Source organism: Pantherophis guttatus, chromosome 5 (genome assembly GCF_059756535.1).
Source record: "Pantherophis guttatus breed Tessera chromosome 5, ASM5975653v1, whole genome shotgun sequence".
Lineage (NCBI taxonomy): Eukaryota > Metazoa > Chordata > Lepidosauria > Squamata > Colubridae > Pantherophis > Pantherophis guttatus.
In genome coordinates this window covers 104,733,213-104,757,965 of record NC_142067.1, presented here as the reverse complement: position 1 = coordinate 104,757,965, position 24,753 = coordinate 104,733,213, and the positions used below count along the sequence as shown (strand labels likewise).

General features: G+C 36.7%; 1 protein-coding gene and 1 long non-coding RNA gene across 3 annotated transcripts in view; one reads left to right on the top strand and one right to left on the bottom strand.

Annotated features, from left to right (window-relative positions):
• Positions 1–1,063: 1,063 nt before the first annotated feature.
• The window catches only part of UBAC2 (UBA domain containing 2), an 88,100-nt gene continuing 64,410 nt past the window's right edge, over positions 1,064–24,753 (bottom strand). The window contains exons 7-9 of one of the 2 annotated variants that reach the window (XM_034418436.3): positions 17,690–17,929; positions 5,977–6,099; positions 1,064–1,700 (exon numbers count right to left, since the gene is read on the bottom strand). In XM_034418436.3, the coding sequence (XP_034274327.1) occupies positions 1,593–1,700; positions 5,977–6,099; positions 17,690–17,929 (471 nt within the window). In that variant the 3' untranslated portion in view covers positions 1,064–1,592. The remainder of the gene's footprint in view (positions 1,701–5,976; positions 6,100–17,689; positions 17,930–24,753) is intronic. The other variant, XM_034418446.3, reaches the window with a different exon arrangement.
• Positions 1,581–10,979, top strand: LOC117666005 (uncharacterized). Its single transcript, XR_004591566.3, has 2 exons — positions 1,581–1,792; positions 10,226–10,979. It is a non-coding gene; the product is annotated as an uncharacterized LOC117666005 (long non-coding RNA).

Below are 24,753 nucleotides of genomic sequence, written 5' to 3'. Positions count from 1 at the left end.
AAAGTCTTTGGGTACAGCAGTATCATCACTACACTAACATTACCCAACTACATTGCCTGCCCAGGCTGTTGGGGAGATGCTCTCAACACCCTCAGTGTTGAGCTGACCTGGATAGGTGGTTTTCTGTAGACATCAGTGTTACCTCTGGATGAGCAACCATTACCCATGAAAGACAGATTCACGATTTATGGGTCCTTCTGGATTCATGGCTCCTGATTAAATAGGCGGAAGTCCTGGTGGGAGGGCTCCCTGCTAGCTGTGCGCCAATTGTAACCTTGCAATGCAGGAGGATCAAGTTACAACCACCCATGCCCTCATTCCCATCCAGTTGATCTTCTGAAATGTGTTTTATATACAATTCCCCCCTTTGTTGTTGTTAAATGAATCTGGCTTCCCCATTGACTTTGCTTGTCAGAAGGTTGCAAAAAAAAAAAAAAAAGATCACATGACCCTAGGACACAGCAACGATCATAAATATGAACCAGTTGCCAACCATCAGAATTGTAATCATGGGGATGCTGCAAAGGTTGTAAGTGTGAAAAATGGTCATAAGTCACTTTTTTCAGTGCCGTTGTAACTTTGGACGGTCACTAAATGAACTGTTGTAAATCGAGGACTACATGTATATAAAGTTGCTCAGGAGTCTACCTACGTGCCTATTGACTTGTCAGTGAGAAAGTTCTCCAAAAGTGAATAGAACATGAGCAATTTTGCCATAGGGTATCATAGTGCTGGAAGGGAAGATTTCTTGTTCAAGGCAGGGAAGCTGACCAAAGTTAGACCAAGTTCAAAAATTGGTTGAAGATGACTAGGTAGATTGTCCCAATGCATCCTCTTAAGAGAGGGAGCCTAGAAAGTTGTTATCTGCTCCTTGCTAAATTCTTTTATTCCCCCTCTCCCTGGTCACACAAGCTAAGGCAGAGCAGATGCAGCCTGCCTCGTGCTCCACAGGCCATACATAAACACGGCTTGTAAAGGGGTTGAAAAAAATCCCAGAAGCCATGTTTTACGTGCTCTCCCCAACCCTCAAAAAAAGAAGTATGAATAGAATCTTCTGAATACATTTCAGTCCTTTCTCCCTTTATTGAAATTACATGGCCAAGTTTGCACATTTCTTGAAGCTTTGATAAAGCAGATGAATGAAATGCAGTATTTAAAAAAAGAAAAAAGAAAATGAAATGTTGCTTTGTTGGCTATATGTAAACAAAAGACTTTTTTTGGGGGGGGGTGTTAAACAGTTGTTTTAAGAAAAAAACTTTTTTCTTTGTTATCAGAAATGATCAAACATGTAATGATGATTTTGGGGGTGGGGGGGCAAGACATAAACCCGATTTTGCAAAAGAAATATTGCTATATAACATATGTTTATGATTGCAAACACTTTTCCAGTGCAACCTGGCTAGTATACTCCATTCAAGGGAAAGATATTTCCAGTGCCAGCCATCTTTTCTGCAGTAATATATTGCATGTGAAGAGGCAGCTTCTTTTTCTTGATTTAAACATTCAAGTGTCTACCCTGCAGTTGTTTACAGCCCTCTGGAAAGCACATGACACGTGTCAACTTAAGTTCTTCCCTGCAGGTATTCAATTCATCAGTGCTGCAGCAGAAAGTTGGTGGCTACATTAAGGTCATTATTAGAAGCTCTCAAAGCTTCCAAAGCATCTACTCGAGAAAATCCCATTTCCATGAGCCGTGCAACCTATGGAGAAATAAGAGAGAGGGGGAGAAATATTAAAATTCATACCAAGCAGCCAACCCAGCAGCGTGCTTTGAAGAACTGATTCTAAACAGGTGAGGTATAGCTATAACATAGCTGGTGAGATTGATTTTTTTTTTCCTTGTAATTAAATATATTAAAGTTAAATCAACAATTTAGTTTATCAAGCAGCACGGGGATTCATGAAACTCCACCTCCATTTTAGGTAGATGAACTGCTCTGCTGGCAGTATCATCACTGCTTCTCATATTAAGAAACTAGACTTAATAGTTGTGTTATCTACCTATCATAGGAGCAGTAATATTCTTTCTTGCTTAGAGCAATAGTAAAGATGTATGTCTTAGGGGTGGGACCCACATGCAACTCATATAATGACCTTATTTCTAGAGCTTGGTTTGTAAGGGGAGACACAGTAATCCGAGGCTTCTCAATGTCACCAGTACAGGAATAAGGAACACTGCAATTTAGACTGCCTATCACCGTAATGTGAAAATTCAAGCCACAGTTTTCAAGAATACACCAAGATATGGCAAGAAGCAACAATCAGGTTTCCATGTGGAGATATTAATAAATATTTATCTGGGTATAACAACGAAGCAATACAATAACTGAATTTGCTTTGAGAGCACAGCTATTAAAAAATCCTGAAACTTGGGGAAATCCCTTTAAAATTTCCAAGCTTAGCACATGACAACTATCATATGATGCCAGAGTCATAAAGAGGGCATGTGTTCAGTTTTAGGCAACTGCATATTTTTTTTTTTTCAGTTTGCTTAAGAAGCCTGGATACTTTATTTTGGATATGTATAAAAGGAATCAGAAAACAAAGATTACAGAATTATTCTCTATAACTGCCAGCGTATGCAGAAGGAGAGGAAATGAAAAATGAAAGAAAAGAAAAAAAAAGACAAACAGACCCATAAAATCAGAATTAATTGCATGGGGCAGCCATCCATGCTATTCAACCCAGTATCAGCTGGGTTGGCTGGGCAGGGGCACTATGAACAGCACCCCCCCCCTTTCCGTCAGCCTATTCTGCATTGTAGAAACAAAAGAACTCCAAAGAGTCAGTGTGGAGTAGCGTTACGGTTATTTCCTTAGGAGTGAGAAGATACCGATCCAAGTCCACCTTAACCTTGGTGTCATTGAGACTGGGCTACTGTACTCATTCCCTTTCAGATCACTCTATCTTACTCCATTCTGATCAGTGGTGGGTTTCAAAAAAATTTACTACCGGTTCTGTGGGTGTGGCTTGGTGGGCGTGGCTTGGTAGGCGTGGCTTGGTGGGCGTGGCAGGGGAAGGATATTGCAAAATCTCCATTTCCTCCCAATCAGCTGGGACTTGGGAGGCAGAGAATAGATGGGGGCCGGGCCAATCAGAATTTTTACTACCAGTTCTCTGAACTACTCAAAATTTCCGCTACCGGTTCTCCAGAACTGGTCAGAACCTGCTGAAACCCACCTCTGATTTTGACCTCTTGAAAGAAAAAGAAGAAAGCAAACCAAATCAATAAGGAGGGAAAGAGCAATTGTTGGAGCCATCCTGGTTGTGTTCTGCTCTTCCTACCATTCCTTCCCCCAAGTTTATGAGATGTAATAAGTAAAACGGATCTCCTTTTCATTTTTTTCCCCAGACAGTTCGGTGTTATTGGTCATATTGCCCCAAATCTTAACAAAGTACCTATCACAACATGCATATTGAAATTATTGCAGAATTCATGACCTGGCTCAGCTTCCCCTTACCAAGCAAATCTACGGTGGGGATTTTTTTTTTTTTTTAATTTGATTTATATGCCGCCCTTCTCCGGAGACTCAGGGCGGCTTACAATGCGCTAAGCAATAGCCTTCATCCTTTTGTATATTTATACAAAGTCAGCTTATTGCCCGCATAAACTGGGTCCTCATTTCACCTACCTTAGAAAGGATGGAAGGCTGAGTCAACCTTGAGCCTGGTGAGATTCGAACCTGCAGTAATTGCAGGCAGCTGTGTTAATAACAGGGTGCTTTAAACCACTGTACTACCAAGGCTCTTAATTTCCTTTAAGGAAAATCCATTTTAATATTAAGTTTGTGAGCAGCTAGAGTCATAAACACAAATCACAAGCTTTGTTTCTCAGAATGCCAATATGAAAAACTTGCAAGTGGTTTCCTGAAGTTCCTCAACTTGTTTTGTTTTTAAAAATGAGACAGTGCCGTGTTCTCTGAAGGTTGTTTGGAAATTCTTTAACTGGAAAATTCCAGAACAGGCACATCTGTGATTATTTAAATGTATAATCACCTTCTGTAAAAAAAATTTTGTAATATTTAATAAGAGTTTATTTCAATTTTTGTTAAAGAGTTTTTATTAGACCTTTAACATCTTCTAAACCTTTTTTTAAAAACAGATATAGTTCCAATTCCCATTAAACGGTTTATTATTTTGTTATTGTTAAACGGTTTTTTTCCTTTCTATTTTGTCATTTCGTGATGAAGAATGGATAATTCTCAAACAGAAAATGTATTTCTAAATGATTCAAAATTTCCAGGAAGACAATATGAGTCTTGTTGTAAAGTTCTTTAAAAGAAATTTTAAAGAACAGAAAATGATCGGTATTTCTTACTGTCCTCAAGTTTCATTTTCTCCAATTTCAATAATGAATCACAGAGACAAGTGAGGCAGGGAAGCCCCCAAATCAATTCATCTAGGACTAACTGCCAGACTGCTACTTCGTTTTTAGGAAGTTCATGTCCTAGGGCTTTGTGTTCAGCTCTACCAGAGGCTTCCAGCTGAATAAACCCTGAGAATCAAAACAATAAGGCCCCCTCCAGTGTCCCAGCTAATGCCAAGGAACAGTTGACCCTCTCCCCAGTTTCAAATGAAAAACTTCATTGTATAATTTTATGAAAGAATAGAAATATAGCTTGTTTATTTTTTTTCTCTTTCCTTCCCCCACTTTATTTATTTATTTATTTATTTATTTATTAATCAAATTTCTATACCGCCCTACTCCCGAAGGACTCAGGGCGGTGAACAGCCAAGATAAAATACAGACAATACAAATATTAAAAATCCCTTAAAATTATTAAATATTTCGGCCGAAACACAGATTAAAACACCCAATTTATAAAATCACGAATTAAAAAATTTAAAATTTAAGAATTTAAAAGAGGGGAGTTAGGCCAGGCCAGCTTGTTGAAATAGAAAAGTTTTGAGAGCACGGCGAAACGTGCGCAGGTCCGGGATCTTCCGGGAACTTTCCTCTCTGCACTGGGTCTGCTAGAGTATAATGCATTTAAAGAAAAACTTACCCATATGCTTGGTAGACTGTATATAATCATAATAAAATAAGTGACCAAGCTTAAATAAAGCCCTTAAATACCTCACATATTTTGATATTGTCATTCAGAATAGTTGCCATCCTTTTCTTTTTAACAACTGAATATAGGTAGTCCTCAGTTTACGACCACAACTGAGCCCAAAATTTATGTTGCCAAGTGAGAAATTTGTTAAGTGAGTTTTGCCCCATTTTACGACTTTTCTTGCCACATTTATTAAGTGAATCACTGTAGTTGTTAAATTAGTAACATGGTTGTTAAGTGAGTCTGGTTTCCCCATAGACTTCGCTTGTCAGAAGGTTGCAAAAGGGATATGACACTGGGACACTGCAACCATCAGAAACATGAGTCAAGCATCTGAATGTAAATCATGTGACCCTGGGCATGCTGCAATGGTCATAAGTGTGAAAAATGGTCATATATAACTTTTTTAGTGCTGTTGTAACTTCAAACGGTCACTAAATGAACTGTTGTAAATCAAGGACTACCTGAAGTAGGGTAAATATTTCTATATGATGCTTTCACAATTCTTTGTCTATTAAATGCACAATTATTTTTCCTTTCAACACAAGGTCTTGAAAGCAGGTAAACTTTGAAAAAGAAGCTGTAACTGAACAGTCCTGTTTCTGAGTGTACAGAGTAGATGGAACATTTAAAGAAGATACTATTCTAGCACCTGAAAACGTAATGCACAAGTTGATATATTATCTGGCAGTTCAGATGTATTCTTATTGTGGGTGCTAGGCATACATTGGAATAGTTTCCGTTGTATAATGTGCATGATTGCTTCCCTATATTTAGTGAAGAAATGTCATGTGATTAAGCAGAATGTGGTTACTCATATATTATAAAACTGAGCAGTAAGCATGGAAAACAGTTAATGTGCTTATGCTTAGCAGAATCATGCGTCTAGGATACTGTGGTTTTCATAAAAAGATGTTACCTGTTCTTCAGAAACTTCGGCTGGAGGCCGTCCCTCCTGCACAGTTGGGTGATTATCCAAATAATTTGCATTAGGTCGGTGACGTAAAGGAGGAAAGAAACGATTCCAATTAACCATTCCACCCTGCAATGAAATATTCTCACATTATTCTTAAATACAAAAATACAACTGAGTATGAATTAACTTTCAAATTAAAAACTAACAGCAAATTATAGGAACAGTGTAAAAATGAGTGACTGAAGTAATTCTGCAAAATCTCAACCATAAAATCAACACTTTCTAGGAGCCAGTGGAAGATCCCTACACTAAGTTCATGGTTAATTCCTTCTTTCTCTGTAGATTTGGTTTGGTTCCTTCAGCTGTGAAGGACTGGCCTACAGAATGCATAAATCATAGGTTCCTTACACTTGACCATTAAACTCTCCTTTTTTCAGAAAGTTGCAGTCTTGGCATCCGTGTATCCTTCATCTTTGGTTTTCAAGCTTCTATGGCAGTACTTTCAGCATTTGGGAGTAGGTAGTCCCTGACTTATGACAATTAAGCCCAAAATTTCTGTTGCTAAAAGAGACATTTGTTAAGTGAGTTTTGCCCTCTTTTTATGACCTTTCTTGTCACGGTTGTTAAATGAATCACTGCAGTTGTTAAGTTAGTATCATGGTTGTTAAGTGAATCTGGTTTCCCCATTGACTTGTCAGAAAAGTTTCTGACATATGACCTCAGGACACTGCAACTGTCATAAATTTGAGTCAGTTGCCAAGCATCTGAATTTTTATCATGATGATGGGATGCTGCAGTGGTTATATGAAAAATGATCAGAACTCCCTTTTTTGTGTGCTGTTGTAACTTCAAACGGTCACTAAACAAACTGTTGTAAGTCGAGGATTACCTGTACACTTCATGTGCTCCATTTCAAGGAGATAGAAAAATATCTTTGATTGTATAATGTTCTGCTAATGGAAAGTCTTGGGCAATATGCATTTCACTTTTCTCTCCATACCTTTCCAATTTTAATGATGTCCTTGCTTCCACCACTTCTCTTTTTTATTACCCACATTTAAGTAACCCATTGCAGCTTAATACAATTTATTTATGTACATCTTCTTACATACCTAACTGTCATCTCCAATATCCACTCCATTTTCCCTATCAAATACAAGTAGCTTGGTCTTTTATACATTAATTTTCAGATCCACACTACTCACTGCATTGTACAGTGTAATATTCACTGTAAATTAGCCAACAAGGCAAGTACAAAAAATACATGTACTTTCACATTCTCTATCCACTCCATTTCTTCATTTCTGTTTTATTTTAAGATAAGCATTATGAATAAATGTTTAAGGAATGTTTACTTTCTGTTTAACACTACAGCATTAGCTAAACTTTTCATTCGTTCTCATGAATGTTTTACTTCCATCTACACCATTCTTCTCATTCAGCAGGCAATTTTAATGTTTCCTCAAAACAGTTCATAATTAAACCCTACTCACAGAATCATATGCTCTCTCTGAATTAAAAACTATTCAGCCAACCTTCCACCCATTCAGAATAATTTGTGATTAAAATGGTATATAAGCTTTGTATGTAAGTAAGAGTAAATACAGTATAGTTTTTGATTTTCGAACAACAAAAATCTGATGTACCTGGCATAAAGTCACACCGCACTTCCCAAATTTGCTCACTTTCAGATCTTGTAATCTTTCAATCAGAATAATGTCAAATACCTTCCAAACCATATTTAATAATATTATCCCCTTTTCTATAGTGGAAAAATAATCATTGGGTCCAACACATTCTTCTCACACGTTAGATACAAACCATATATTCCTCCAGTAATATCATCTATAGCTGCAGCCTCATTGGCTGTCAATGATCTAACTGCATTTAAAACTTCTTTGTCATCATTTTTTCTTGGGCTCCAAAACATGTATCATTTATTTCAATTCCACTTTTTGGCATAGCACTATCATTCAATACACTTTTCAGCATTCCCTTCTTTTGGGTTTCTCTCAAATCATTTCATCACTATGTTTATTTCAATTCAGTCTGTCAGAGGCTCCTTGTTTAGCCTTTTGTTTACCAATTTCCTCCTTGTTTACCCATTTTCAGAATAGTTTACTATTAATAGTTTACAATCTGCACTTTAATTGTTTCAATTTCAACAGTTCTGTGCTTTCTTTAATTCTTATGCAATTCTCTTTTTATACAAACTCTCTTAAACTAATTTCTTATACTAATTTTTTGCTCCATGCGCATGCAATTTTTCTCATTTGGTTTCATTTCTTCAGGTTCAAGAAATAGGATCTCTTCATTCAGAATCTCATCACTCTTATATCATTCTACTCTCTCTTAATTCATAAGCCTATAACATATTTATTTTTAATTTCATTCATGAAATCATCCACTTCAGGGGTGAAATCTAAAATTTGTTACTACCTGTTCTGTGGGCGTGGCTTGGTGTGGGGGTGTGGGGGTAATGTGACTGGGTGGGCGTGGCCAATTTTTTTTTTAACTTTTAAAACCATTTTTTACATGTAAAACCATGTAAAAAAATGCTTTCAAAAGGCTCTGACGATCCCAGCTGAGTTGCCTGATCGGCAGGCAACTCAGCTGGGATCGTCAGAGCTTGGCTCGTCAGAGCCATTTAAAAGAAAAAAAAGCTCTGATGATCGCGCGGCTCAGCTGGGCAGGGATTTTTGCTACCGGTTCTCCGAACTGCCCGCCGCCATCGCTACCTATTCACCCGAGCTGGTCCGAACCGGGAGCATTTAACCCCTGATCCACTTTATCATTTATACTTCATGCATTCTAACTCTCATTCTTCCATATGTTGTGGTCATTACTGATGACTTCTGTTGCTCATTATGCTTTCATATAATGCTTTTTAGTAATTTATCAAAGATATAGACTAGTTTACTAGATTTCTGTGTCACATGCAATAAAGATAATGCCAAATTTTTGCTACATTTTAGCCAATATCCAATAAGTACAACTAAAATCTTTGTCCCCCTATTGTGTTCAATCTGGAGTCTACCTTGCAAGTCAACACACTGTTGCTACAACTCATGATCCTGGTTCCTATACTTTCATGATTAACACACTGAATAGGGGATGTTTATTTAACACAAAACCACAAGTTTGTCAGCTTAGCAGTTCAATATTGTATTGCCACCCAACTTCCATTAAAATCAATTAGGGGATACATTATTTTGAAGATGCTAGATAAAAATAAGTTCCTGTTTTTCAGCATTTACTCCTTAAGAGAATCTCATTTAGTTGTAATTTTGTTTCTATGTTCCCTTTGGGTGATAAGTTTTAAGTAATCTGGTAAACTACTCTATATCTTTGCTAAATTACTAAAAAACATAATGTGAACACATAATGAGCAGCTATGTAGCCTTTAATGATTTCTAAGGAACATACACTAGGCTGTAATTTTTATCGTTATAGTCCCAGACCAGCATTTTCTACAATTATTATATAAGGTTCAAAGGTTCAAATTAAAAAAATAAGCATTTCTAAAATCAATTAAAGGAATAGTTCACCAAAATGTTATAAATGCAAATAACTGAATACTAATAAAAGAGCAAAATAAAGATTAGCATTTCTTTTTTTCAATTTTAAAGCAGTGGCAATTATAGAGGTCACCCACTTTAAAACAGTTGGTTTGATTTTACTTGAGATTGTGTAAGAGCTTGGAAATTATCTAAGGCACATTTTGCGTGATAAAACATTGTCAAGAGATAAAACCAACACTGCAATTGGTATGATAAAGAAATTATCATTGTTAAGTTTCTTGATGGCTAGGCAAGAAATTGCAAGATTAAACTAAAGACACAAAACTCAAATTACTTCTAGATTTCTTCTAACATTATAAAAATAATTATGAAGGAATTCCAGCACCTGCTGTGTATCAAATGTGAGCTTTATTTATATTGAAATCAAGGTTCAAATTCTTGTCCCTTTTTCTTCTGTGAAAGTGATGCAATGAAGTGGAAGCTACTCTCTTTCAGGTGAAGAGAGGGCTTCTACCTGTCTCTTGTTTTGGTATTGAACTGAACGGGTATCAGCCGTTTGCTTGTTAGTGCATGAGAACTTGCTTTCATAGCTGTAGACAAAAATTATAGGATGTGTTGTTTTACTTCCGTGCTAAGTTACCAATGAAAAAATTTTGAGTTCTTAAATTGTATTCCCTTATGATAACTGGAAAATGATCTATCTTAAAATGTAAAAATGTGTCTGTTTTCAGATGTTGCTGAATGACTGCGCCCAATAATTCATTGCCAATGATGAGAAATGATCGAAAATATAGTTCAGATTCTACAATCCTTACAGATTCTACAACAGCACAGGGAATCCTGTTCTTAAATTCTATGTTGTTTTTGTTTTTCACTGTCTTTCTTACCATCTGTAATGAATTGGAATGTAAATATGCTGCCTCATTTCAAAATTCCAACACCTTTAGAGAGATGTTAAATAGCATGTCACCAAAACACATTCTTATTGTATCTTCAGATATGTGACAAATAAGAAAGGATATTTCTCTCCTTAGCACTGAGAGAATTCTAAGACTGCAGTTACACTATATACATCTGAACCTGTATGTGTGATGTTGTGCTACTGCACATGTTTTTGTAAATTTCACCATCACTATAACTCAAAATAATTTTAAGAAGCTTCTGAATTTATTAACTATATAATCCTCTTGCTAGTTCAGATCAAGTTTCATCAATCTGACTCTTTAGGTATGTTTACCATTACAAATCTCTCTGAGAAGGGTCATGCTTGCCGAATATTCAAATCGCAAGTAACCAAAACATCAGTAAGAGTCCAAATTGAGAAAGGTTAATTTAGGCTGTCATGGCTAGAAAACATGTTAGTGATATTTCAACAGGTTTAAATCAGATGTGTTCCACCCACATCCCATGGGCTTTATGCAGCCCTGGACAGCTAGCAATGCAAACCACAAGATCATAAAAAATAAAGGAAGTTTGTTATTTATATACATTAACTTTATTATGTATTTTATATGTGGTCCATGATAATTCTTCTTCACTCAATGCAGCCCAGACAAGCTAAAAGGTTGGACACCCTTGGTTTAAATGTAAATACTGTCCTTGGAACAAACTAAACAAGCACAGAGCACATTCGTTTTTAGAATAAATATAAGACAGTGATGGCTTAACCTTTTCCGGACTGAGTGCCCAAAGCGCGCCCAAACCCCCCAAATGCAATGTGTGCGCAGGCCCCATGCACATGGCCCACCCCCGCTCATGTGTGTGCCCCCCGCATGTCCCCGCCCCTGCATGTATGGGCCCCTGCATGTGCCCTGCCCCTACACATGTGTGTGTGGGCCGCATGCACCCCAGCCCTTTGCACATGTGCATGTGGGGTTCCCGCATGTGCACCGCCCCCCGTGCATGTGCAGCAGACCCAACAAGCAGCTGGCTGGTGAGAGGCATGCGCACATGCGCGGCAGAGCTGAATTGGGGTGACGGCTCGCGTGCCCACAGAGAGGGCGCTGCATGCCACCTGTGGCACGCATGCCATAGGTTCGCCATCACAGATATAAGATGATGTTAAGAAAAGAATATTGTCACTGCTTGAATAGCATTTGTAACATCAAAAAAAAAATCAGAAACAGATTCAGCATCTTGCTGAATTATGTACTATCATCAAGGGAAAGGCAGCCATTGCAGTTTTCAAATATGTTCTAAAGCAGGGGTGTCCAATCTTGGCAACTTTAAGACTTGTGGACTTCAACTCCCAGAATTCCCTAACCAGACAGTTTGGGGGATTTTGGGTGTTGAAATCCACACGTCTTTTAACGTTGCCAAGGTTGGACACCCCTGCTCTAAAGTAAACCTATACAGAAAATTTCGAATTACTCGTAGTTTAGACATCAGAGAATATCAGCCAGATGAAAATTCTGTCAGTAAAGTATACGATAACTGAAGTGCCACAACATGAGAAACAGATCTTGTAACCATTTCTATATCTCGGACTAGATATATTTCTTGCAAAATATCTTTCTCAGTCAATTGGTTGAAGAAGATATAGCTTATGTTATGTAATCACTGTTACTAAGCAGCAAAAACACTAAAAACAAACCTTTTTTACTAAACAGGAAGTTCAAATCTTCTATGATAAATTGGCAGAATGATTTACTTCTATTACTGCTTAGCCTTCTTTACTTTATTGGAATAATACATCTATCTTACCTTATCTAATATCCATATTAATGTTGCTAAAGTATGTTTAACAAGGAAAAAGTGCTGTATACCACCCTATTCTTAATTCATCAAATAGCCTGTGAAATGGCTTCCAAAACATTAATTATTTTTACCACAATATACTGTATTCACTAAATATCCTCCCAATCATTTAAGATATTCTAAAAAGATGATCAATGTTTATATTTACTCTCTTACTCTAAACTCACCTACACAGGCAAGACACCAGAATATAAACTGACAGCAAACCGCACTCTTTACTAGCACTGAAGATGTTACTTAGTTAGAATAATGAAACATCTGCAAGAAAACAAGCAAGCTCAGAGAGCACCAAGGACCCATCGTTTCAACCCTGAGCTACAAATATTCTCCTTTATTGATTACTCTAAATTACTTTAAAAAACTAAATTTTCACTCTGGTTTTTAAAAATTATTTTTTATAATATACAGGATTCAATCAAATTTGTAATTAATCATTTAAGTCTCCCTAATTTTTAGATTCGTTTTTACATTTAAATTTAAAATCTTTTGTTTTTTTGGGGGGGAGGGATGCTATTCACTTGTTTACTGTCTTATTTTACTTTATTTTCACTTTGAATTCTGTCCTTCTGTCATGATGATTAGATAATTATATTTCAATCCATGACCAGTTTATCAGTCTGCAATGGAATTTTGTCCTACTTTGGGCAAATGATCATCATAATAAACAGACATACAATATTGACAGAACTAAGAGACTGCTTGCTAAGCAAGCCTGTGAAGAACCATTACTGAAGGTTTTTGTCACTTCAAGATAGCCTTGGTGGCGCAGCAGACTAAAGCCCTGTTAAGTAACACCAATTGCCTGCAATTACTGCAAGTTCAAATCTCACCAGGCTCAAGGTTCACTCAGCCTTCCATCATTTCGAGGTAGGTAAAATGAGGACCTGGTTTGTGGGGGCAATAAGATGACTTTATATAAAAAAGTACACCACTTGGGGGGGGGGGCGAAAGCCCTACTAAGCAGGTATATACGAAAAGTATGAAGGCTATTGCTTAACGCATTGTAAGCCGCCCTGAGTCTCTGGAAAAGGGCGGCATATAAATCGAACCAATAAATAAATAAATAAATAAATAGCATTTCTTTCTGAAATGAGATCCAATTTCTCATTTTTAAAGTCCAGGTGAAGAAGAGCTAGAGAGCTCCTCAACCCCTAAAGAGTGATATTTTTCCTGAATGGGTAATTTTATAAAACTAGATCTAACTACAGGAAATTTAGAAGACACAAGTTAAATAATTAAACCTTCATTTTATAAAACAACAGGATAACATTTATGGAAAAATAAGCTCCTATTTTTGGGAGACCTAATTACCTGCCTTCTATCTAAAGGTCAGATAACAGGAATTCATGGTAAGTTAGTTTCCGCTTCCTTCTAGCTTTGCACAGGCCATCCGTCTTTTCAGGATGTAACAGAGCAAAAGTACCAGGGGGTGAGCTTCCTAGAATTCTTTAAATTATTGTTGCCTATTTTGTTACCATTTGTAAAGGGTATATTTGTCTTGCTTGTAAAGGTTGGGAAAGTATCATTACTTGTATAGGTCATCCTAGTAATAAAACTTTAAAAGCTCCCATGTTGCTGGCCTACTATGATAATAAGCTCTGACAACCCTCAATCAATCTCAAAATAATATTTTTTAATACCAGTACACAGCCCTGTAAGAAGTCATCAAGGAGGCCACAGATATTTAAATTTTTACTCTTCTCTCCAAGCAAAACTCAGTATTCTGAACTTATCTAGTCAATGGAGGATATGAAATAACTGGCCAAAATAAAGGAAGTGAAAAAGCTATTGAACAATTGTGGGTCAGGCCTGTGGGTCTAGACAACTCCCTTGATGTAGAAACTTAACCACCTATTTTCAGGGTGGACACTTCATCTTGCTCAAATCATAGCAAAATATAAGGCAATGGCTTTGTAAAAAGATTTCTAATGAAAAACAATTAGTACAGAGATAACATATTAAACTTAAACATACAGTCAAAGTTATACCTTACCCAATATTTCTAGTTATTGCTTTAATTTATCCTTTTAAAAAAGCTTTTTAAAAATAAATTCCTCCTCTTGGATTTCTCCTCCATTATCTCTGAAGGTTGGAGGCAGTGGTGGGTTATTACTGGTTCTCACTGGATCGGACGAACCGATAGTGGCACAAAAGCGCCATGCACGCGCACATGCGTGCACACACAAGTGAACTGGTAGTGACGAGATTTGGAACCCGCCCCTGGTTGGAGGGAGTTAATTTGGAGTCTGCTGGAAGATGGAATAATCCCCATTTCTCTTCTCACACTTGGTTCCTGTGTTTCTTGTTTAAAGTTTTCTATCAAAAAGGGAAGGGCTTGGGACAATCTCACTGCACAGGTGATCTTCAACCATGCCTCTGTTAGAAAGATCTGCTTTGAAAAAGAGGAGTGTGTGAATATCCTCCCTGGAAGTAATCAGTTGTTCTTGTGAATTCTGGGTAACATCACCAACAAAAGTGAGAAAAGGAAATAATTTCGGGATCAAATAGTGGACTTGGGCATAAAACATAAAATCAAAGAAAAGTGTAAAACTGGCCAACCTCCAGTTCATGTCTATAAGACAACATGTCAGCATATGTATCGGGCCTCGTGCTCAAAGGAAACAGGTTAGAGCTGCCAAAATCCAATTTAGATTCCATGTAGAAACGACAGTCTACACAATGAATCATCCATGGATTTAAAAGAGTGACTTCTCTCAAGGAATGCTTAAATTACGGATATATGGAAAGAGGTCCAGGCCCTTTACTGCTCAGAATGCCACTGAATGCTGCTATTTGGTTCCTTAAGAACAGGGAGCAGCTGCAAGCATTTAAAATATGAGAGATTTCCTATGATTGGAGCTTTACCTATATATCCTGAAAGACAATTTTGTATAAAACAATTCGTTGAACAAATAACATGCTTTTAAGTAGTTCCTCAGAAGGATATCTTGCAGTCTGTCAGAGACGACACAGTAAGCTCCAACTGAGTGCAATTCTTTATTTCTTACACCTAATAGAATTTACCAGACTAAAGTTATAACCTAACCTAATAGATATACCCTGGTTGATTCTAGTGTGTGACTACCTTGAACCTTTTCTTGCCTCCCCCATCCCGTTCAGGACTGCACAGTCTCTTGTCTTGGGCCCCTCTCTGGAATGTGCTGCCTCCTTTCTGAGATATTGGATGCTACTACTCCACCCTACCCCGCACACTTCTTCAGCTATCCATTTCATCACACATCCTTAACCCATTAATAGACGAAAGAGTTTTGATGAGGGGAAGGATTAATACTTATTATTGAACATTCTACTTATTATTGAACATTCTGTCACAATGGAAGCTTCCAGTGAAATTTTACATGGTTTAAAAACCAAGTAGTCTCAAATAATAAGGATCTATTACATTGAACTTTGCTTTGATCCTTCTGGTAGTTTGAGGAAGCTGGAGAATAAAAGGAAATATGTACCACAACCCTCTTGGCCCCTAAACTTCTACTGTGTTTGTTTCAAGAGCGGTATACAAGAACCGTAGACAGGAAAAGAAGCAACATCCTGTTTTCTTTTGTTGCAGAGTCCCCAATGCTGGATTCTGCTTCAATTATGTTAACCATACTATATGCCTTTAATCTCCCATCCTGGTAAAGCCATTTTCTGAATTGCAAGTCATTAAGGACCATCTCTAAGTTTCCAACTATTGGATGGGAAAGCATTTTTTTTCTCTCTGTAACAACACTGTATTAATCCCCCGTCTCTTCTATGTCTTCCATATGCTAAAGAGACACTATCAAAATGAGATTGCCTATTGTCTCTAAGAAATGACAAAACCCCAAAGTGATAAAAGTCCTTTGCAAATTCAAATACTTTTCATACTCTCTCCACAGATGACCGCAACCATTTCGAAATGATTAGTGTAAACTGGTCTCTATAAAGAAACTTACAGAGCTGAGAAGGAAGTGCTAAAACAACATGACAATAAAACAGAAAATGATCCTAGCACACAACCATCATAGAACAACCTTCCAGAAAGGAGTTTGAGACATCAGCACACGACATACTTAAGGGAAAAAATAGGATTGATGATAAGGAGGAGATAACTGCAAAGGATTGGCAATGTAAGAATTTAAGACCCTTCTGAACTGGATCCAAAAAGAAGCAGAATCTTCCCAGTGTTTCATAAATATGCTTTTAACTTAAATACGCCTCCTATATTTCTACGTCAGTCAAGACGTTCAGTGGTGAGGAGCATCTTGGGCAACTGGAATGAATGAAAGAAGAAGGGAATCTGGAAAATGAATTTGTAAGGGGAAGTATGAAACTATTTCATCATTTTAAAGCTGGATTGCAAAAGCCACGGCCACTCCAAAGTTTTTTGAGGTTAATGTAGACCAGACCATTGCAATTAAGTTCCTCTGAATCAGGAAGATATGAGTCCCATGAACAATTCTATATTTATCAGTTTTTTTAAGCTTCCTTTTGTTTCAGCTAATGATCACATTGAAGTCACTCTTATCCCCATTCAATCTCCCCATGGCACATGGAATTAACATGATTAAGGGTAAATTCACGCAAAGATATTTTTTTAAGGGTGGGAGCAATGGCATTTAGAGTTAGCCACAGGTAGCCACAGGCAAGAAGTCAGAGACCAAACTGTAATTTTCCACCAAGCACCTGCAAACTTTTGTCCTCTGAGTTCAAATCCCCTTTAATGTCCTCTGATTCAACTCATCTTAATGTCCTATCTGTACCCTATGCCCCCCTCACCCCAAAAAGTAATGGTGGGACTCGATTTTTGGATCAGCCCTACTCTATATGTTGCTTGTGTACATAGGCATATAAAATATGCACAAAGGCCAATTAAAATTTCATTGTTCAAATGTAGAATTGTGTAAATGACATTTCCACCAATGGAACTGTCCTTGTTAAGACAAGTACAGCCATGTTTGTGCCCTTGGGACAAGTTACAAATTAAAATTCTGGGAAACTTTAGAAAAGAGGAAAGGGAAAATCCTGACACACTGTTAGACATTTGCATGTATAATTAAGCCAACGTAAACAAAATTATAAACATTGTAAACAATAAAACATCATCCAATAAGGTTAACCTGGTTATTGAAAAACCATTATATGAGTTCACATAATAAAATCAACTATAAATTGATCAAATGGTGTGAATTTGAACAACATCCTAAAGCAAGAAGCACACACGGACACATAAAGTCTAACCAACATTAATGAAAAGTAAATTTGACATGTTGTACAAATGAATCCATTAAGAATTTATCTAATTAATTTATTAGGAATAAAAAAAGAATGTTTTGTGAATAAATAGAACATATCCATAATATGTAAAAGGACTGTTAATTTTATGAAGGATTAACTTTATATATGCATAAATCCATTTCACAAATAAGCTACATCCCACAAAAAAAGGACTTTACTTGTCTTTGTCGCCTCATCTGAGCAACCTGAGAGACCAAGATCTGTCGATCAAGTAGCTCCATCCGCTGTTGCCTCTGTATATCAATAGTTGCTCCCATTCCAACTCCAAATTCATTAGAGGGCTCCGCCGATGAGAAAATTGGTTCAAGAGTCCGAGCAAATATCTTTGCTATGCCAGAGGGAATACAAAGTATGCAGTACACTTTTAAAAGACTACTACTGTAGCACATTCCAGAAATCTAAGAGCAAAGAGAAATAAACAGATTGAAAAATTGACATATTGACAGGGAAATTCAGAGACTAGGATTAATTCCCTCAGCAAAATCTACTGGATGTCAAAAATGTATTACTTCTAATTCCAATGCAAAACTTCCACATTGCTAGTATTCTCTGTCCCCCACATTAAGGAATCATGTTATGATAAATGTGCAATCTAGTCCTAATATGGTATTAGAAGTAGAGTATGAGATATGTATTATTGATTATAAGAATTTTGTTTGTTCCAGAACTGAGAAGTTTTTGTAAATACTCATCTGAGATCCATTTTGCAGTTTGCCAAGAACTTTGCCTTTGAATAGTTCAGTTGCTGCAGAGTCAATATTATTCCCCTGCCAACTAGCAAATTTGTTGATTGCTAGAAATCCTTTTTGTGCTTTAAGAGTTGATGACCACAGCATGTTGAAGATTGGAAATGAATATCCAGGTATTTATCCACTTGCTCAATGAGTCTGCCATTAATTTTCCAACATAATTATCATAGCAACATGGGGGGTGGGGGGGAGAGCTTTTTATTTTTGAGGAACTTTGGTGATTCTATTCCAATACATAAGGATGTATTCTACCCCCCCCCTTACTTAATCTGTACATTGTGAATTGTCAATACCAGCCTTATTTGCTTTAGGCGTAAAAAAACCCTGTAGATTATATGAGACACAGACATTCAGGTTGGACACAGCCAAACTTTCCAATTGCTTACACAAATTAATTATTGGCAAATCTTACCCTGAGCACTCTGATAATTTCTATAAGAGTCTGTATGGCCCACATAGAAGGCTCTTCTCTCTAGCCATATAGATGCTCTCCCTACTAGGAAGACAGCTGATTGACATGCCAACCTTCCAAAAGTTCAGGTATGCATCTCCTTGAATTCAGAGGTTGAATCTGTTTCATACACCCTTTTGAAGTGCTCACTGCCTATGCCTTGGTGCCTCTTTAGTCTGAAACTCCACTTGTGTTTGAGATATTCTTATTAAGTGACCAACACCCAGGTATTTTGAAAGGACTACCAAATCTTTCATTTATAGCCTTAACTTATAGAAACCTTTTGGTCCTTTCTATGCAATGTTAATTTTATAGGGTTTCCACTTTTTATATATTTATGGATTATGTATAATTACTTAGACATGCATTAATGGTGCTCTGTATTTCTTAAATTCTATGACCTAGTCTGGGTATTGTAAATAAATAAAAATAAATGAATGTGGTTATTGAAACAGGACAAACAGCCATGTCATTTGAATTTTAAAAATCAGAAATTCCTCTATTTACTATTGTTTCATGATTTAGCTGTTGATTAAAATTTCCAACAGAGAGAACTATAGGATACAGACTAGAATCAGAAGGTCACTGCTGCACAAAAAAAGGAGGTGGGTATATCATGTATGATCACAGAAATATTAATGCCTGAAAAGATGTGGGAAATTATTTGATGTGACAAGTTAACTTTTTTTAATGTCGTGAAACTACTGATTAAATGCTGTTATTTTAATAAAGTATATTTTAATTTAACAGAATAGTATATGAAGGAGAGTGGTATTCTACCATTTTACACATTTTAATTAATTTGAATTTTATTAATTCTTGCTATATATAAAGAAGAAAATAAAATTGAGAACATTGTTCATGTTCTTTCATTCACTTTTTTATCCTATTCATCAGAACTAAATATATATTTATTTTAATAAACATTTTACACGCAAATGTTCTATAGTATATACCATCCCACCCCAAACTTAACCCTACAAAAAAAAGGAAGTGGTTGTGGCTTTGTTTTCACTTCCGATAAATCAAACAGACGTTCTCCACTGCATGGTACAGGACAGAGATGCCACTTGAATTCTTTTGAATAAATCCGTGTCATTTATTCAGTTAGAATTAGCCACCTGCTTCTAAATAAGTGTGAAGAAGCAATTAAATTGTGGCAAAGCCATTGCTGTGTGCATGAAAAAACCCTGCCCTCTCAAAACGTTATCTTAAATTTTCAGCACATTCCTCATAACTCATAAGTTCTATTCTAGTAACACATTTACTCCTCCTTGTATTCTTAAAACTCAACTACTGTTCAATACAGATAGTATTTGATTTATGACCACAATTGAGCCCAAAGTTTATGTTGCTAAATAAGAAGTTTGTTAAATGAGTTTTGCCCCATTTTACAACTTTTCTTGCCACAGTTAAGTGAATTACTTTGGTTGTTAAATTAGTAATACGGTTGTTAAGTGAATCTGGCTTCCCCCCATTGACTTTGCTTGTCACAGAAAATCACAAAGGATGATCACATGACCCTGGGACATGCAACCATCATAAATACTTGTCAAGCATTTAAATATAAATCACATGACCATGGGGATGGTGCAACAGTCATATGTGTGAAAAATGATCATAACTCACTTTTTTCAGTGCCGTTGTACCGTACTATGGTATAAACAAATATAAGAGCCTTGGTACTACAGTGGTTTAAAGCACCCTGTTATTAACACAGCTGCCTGCAATTTACTGCTGGTTCGAATCTCTCCAAGGCTCAAGGTTGACTCAGCCTTCCATCCTTTCTAAGGTAGGTTAAATGAGGACCCAGTTTGTGGGGGCAATAAGCTGACTTTGTATAAATATACAAAAGTATGAAGGCTATTGCTTAACGCATTGTAAGCCGCCCTGAGTCTCCGGAGAAGGGCGGCATATAAATCAAAATATATATATATATATATATAGAAGATAGAGTGTTTAAAATCCTCCCATGTGATGTTTAGCTCTTAGTCCAAGTCATACAACTTTGGCAAACCATTTTTTCAGATTATACACTGGTTTCTTTTCAGACTGTATAAAACTTTCACCTTCATTTGTGTATTATTTTTTTGATGATTATGTTGTTTTATTTCTGTTCATTGCCCAAGTTTCTTGTGTGAGATGGTTGGCTGAATGAGTAAATAAATAAGCAATCATCAAGCATGCAACATTAGTTACTGGACTGCTAATTGCTTCACTGGAGAACCAAAAATTTATGTTGCTATTTCTGCAATTACAATTCAGCGAATGGCTAAGTTGACTAAGTACAGCTACAAAGTACAGCTCGCAGCTATTAAGATTGCTGGCTGAGCAGGGACAAAAATAGCCAGAGAAATGATTGAAGCCTGGGAAATGGGCCCCTTGTCTGTTAACAGGAATGCTGATTTGCACCAGTTTACCAGATACTTAGGAGCTGAGGGCACAGCAGCACGAAGAAACAATGATCAACTACTTAATAGCTAACTATCAATACCAAATCAACAACTGAAAGATACACAAAACCAGGCACCACATAAATACTATGCATAGAACTGCCCAGTGCACATATCTTGGAGATTGAGAAGTTCCCTGAGGAAGGAGTTCCAGCATGAGTTCAAAAGCTTGGAAGAACAAATCTCTGGTCCTGCTGACCGGCTCAGATTGGATCCTGCAACATTATCCTGGGACATGTATATTTGCCTTCATTCACGTGACTAAGTACAAGTTACTTTCCATATATTCACTGTATTTATGTTTTCAAAATGTTTAAAATATTTTGTGCAGATAAACATATTTACAGTTAGAATTTGCCACCTCAAGAGGAATACGATCAATCCTGAAATAACAGTAAACAATTTTGTCTATTCGACATTCTTAAAGTTAGTAAAGCACATTAAAACTTTGATTAAAAACAGGATAGTAAAAGTCTAGTTTTATCTTCAAATAGTCTTGGATCTGGATAGCAGCCAAAACCATCAACTCTAATGATAACAACACACAGACTCACCTAACCACTTGACCCTCATGCTTGGGAGAAAAGACAGCCTTCTGAAAAACCACCAGGTTTAGGGCCAACCTAATCCTGATTAGGAATTATGTTCCCAAGGGCAATGCAACCACAGAAAGGCATGCTTCCTGAACTTATCAGATGATTCTCCTTATGTCCCAGACTACGCCCCTTCTGGCAGATGGGGCAGACAGAGACAACTGGAGAAAGACAATCCCTCAAATATCCTGGCCTATGTCATGAACAGCTTTGTAATTGACAAGCAGCACAATGAATTGCATTCAGAAACTGCCTGGGAGCTGGTGCAGCTTCCAAAGCAAAGGCATAACCTATGTGTACCAAAGGACACCCATAATTATTTGCACTGTTGCATTCTGCATCAACTGTACCTTCAGATATTCTTCAATAGCATCTCCATGTGGAACATGCTACAAGTAGTCCTCGACTTACAATGGTTCATTTAATGACTGTTCAAAGTTACAGGAGCACTGAAAAAACCCCAACCATTCCTCACACTTAACAACCTCTGCAGAATAGTTACTTGATCAAAATTCAGACACTTGGCAACTAACTCATGTCAGTTGCAGTGTCCCAGGATCATGGAATCACCTTTTGTGACCTTTGCCAAGCAAAGTCAATGGGGAATCCAGATTCACTTAACCACTGTGTTACTAATTTAACAACTGCAGTGATTCACTTAACAACTGCGGCAAGAAAGATCATAAAATGGGGCAAAATTCACTTAACAACTGCCTTGTTTAGTAACAGAAATTTTAGGTCTCAATTGTGTTACATATCCATTTCTGGATTGTGTCTCATATCCAGGCATGAAATCTGACTGAAAGGGATGTAGAAAATCTGTTTCATCTAGGAACCTCTGAAGCTGCAGGACAGTTTGGAATCAAGCAAAAGTCATCTAACATACTGGGGTCTAGCAATGGTTTCTTGAGAAGGGACCATCTCCTCCTTAAGCATTGAAAGGACCAGCCTCTCTCAAGGATGTGTTCACAGTTGCCAGAAAGCACCCATGTTACCTTCAGGAAACCTTAGTTAACCAGGAGGAACATGGGCGTAGTTTCTTACCCATGAACTGTACTTTTAAAACATCTGTTACCAGATGCTTTATTTTCATAAAATGAAAACTTAATGAGTCATTTGATAAGGGACAGTCATTTGGTATATACATAATTAGATATTAAGTTTCAAAATTTGAATTTTGCGTTTTGAATTTAAAAGGCAAAATTGCAGACAAAACAATGCAGGAAATTTTGACTTCAAAGTTATTCATGATAGATAAAACTAGTTCTTTGGTTATTGTATAAACAAATTTGGGAGTGCTAAGGCATCTCTCCATTATCACGGGGAACTTTCAGAAATATAATCGTTTTGTTATTTTTTTCAATTGAAGTATGTTCTTCATTCAAAAATCAACAGAAAAGTTTTTTTTATTTTTGAAGAACCTATGGAATTCTAAGTGGCTTATGTAGAAAAAGTTAAACAAGACCACTTTTGATGGGGTAATGTATAGCAATGATATGAACAAGCTTTATTTTCTTTTAAAATATTAGAAAATATTTTAAATAGAAAAGATTCCCATATAAACAAGGGAATCTTTGAAGAATACCATTTAGGGTAGTTTGAAATCCTGCCAAAAGCACTATGCAGTATCAGTTTCTAGGCTCCTGCCTCTCACACAAAGGAAGCAACATCTGTTAAAAAATATATCAAAAGATGACTGCTTCCTTTCATCTGTCCAAATAATGAGCATAAGCATTTTTTATTGTAAAAACAAAAATGAAAAACCTTAACTTTGTTGTTCATTCCTGCAAACATTTCAGTTTTCAACCAGCTAATAAAACAGAACAAATAATGCAGTGCTGACTTAATATGAACTAAATTATTAAACAATAAAAGTCTAATATACAATTCTTAAATGAAAGATGTATAGACTGAAGCAGAAAAGTTTAAGGAAAGAAAAAAAAACATTAAACAATGATGGGGAACTGCCAATAGACATAGGTCTCTGTTCTTTTTCAAAGAATCACCAGGTACCACTTACGTCCGTGAGAAAGAAAAGTAACGTCAGACAATTCTGGTAAAAGTACATTCAGGCAGCTCTATTGCATGTTTGACCACACACTATCTTTCCCCCCTGAGAAAAAAGTGTACTTAGCAGGAACTACCTTACACAAGACAAAACAATTTCAAACAAGGCAAGCTGGATAGTGATGTTTCCTCACATTGTCCTGTAAAAATAAATGGATGTTGGGGAGCGGGATGAAAAGGAGTGATATTAGGACATTTAGCCATCTCTCCCAATGTTATGGAGCCTGGCAAGAGAGAGAGTGTCTGACTTCTGAACGGGAAACTGATAACATAAAATCAAATCTTCCTTTAGAAATTGTTATCCCTGGTTCTAAGATTTACCAATTATTAAGAAACCATAGATGTAAATTTATAAATAACATCTAAGAGGTGGGACAGTTAGATATAAAGATAGATATGATAGAATATATGAGCTTATTGCCAATAACAGGAAATATCTGGTTGTTTTTTTCTGGATTTATACTGATATTTCCTGTCCATAGCCACAACTGTGTAAAATTTTATGATCCGAGGTGGAGGGAAATTAAGACCAGTGAAATGGAGGCTACTTTCTCACTTACATTCTTACATTAAGTATGTAATTGGGGGTTCACATGCATAAGAATATCAAAAAGAGCCTGCTAAACTGAACCCCACAAAATTCAATCATTTCCTCCAATCCTTTAATCTTATTTTGCTTACCTAAACTAAGAAAAAGAGTTGAAGAAAAAGCGATGGCCTCCATATGGCAGAAAAGGATAATTATTAATGGAATCTTGTTGGTATTTTCCTTTCACAAGAACTCAGGAGAGAACATGGGTAAATTCCCCAAGGAGTTATTTTTGATCAAGTTTGTATATCTATATGTTGACAGAAGTACCAAAACATTATAATTATAATGTTATAACACTGCAACTAGTCAACCCAACT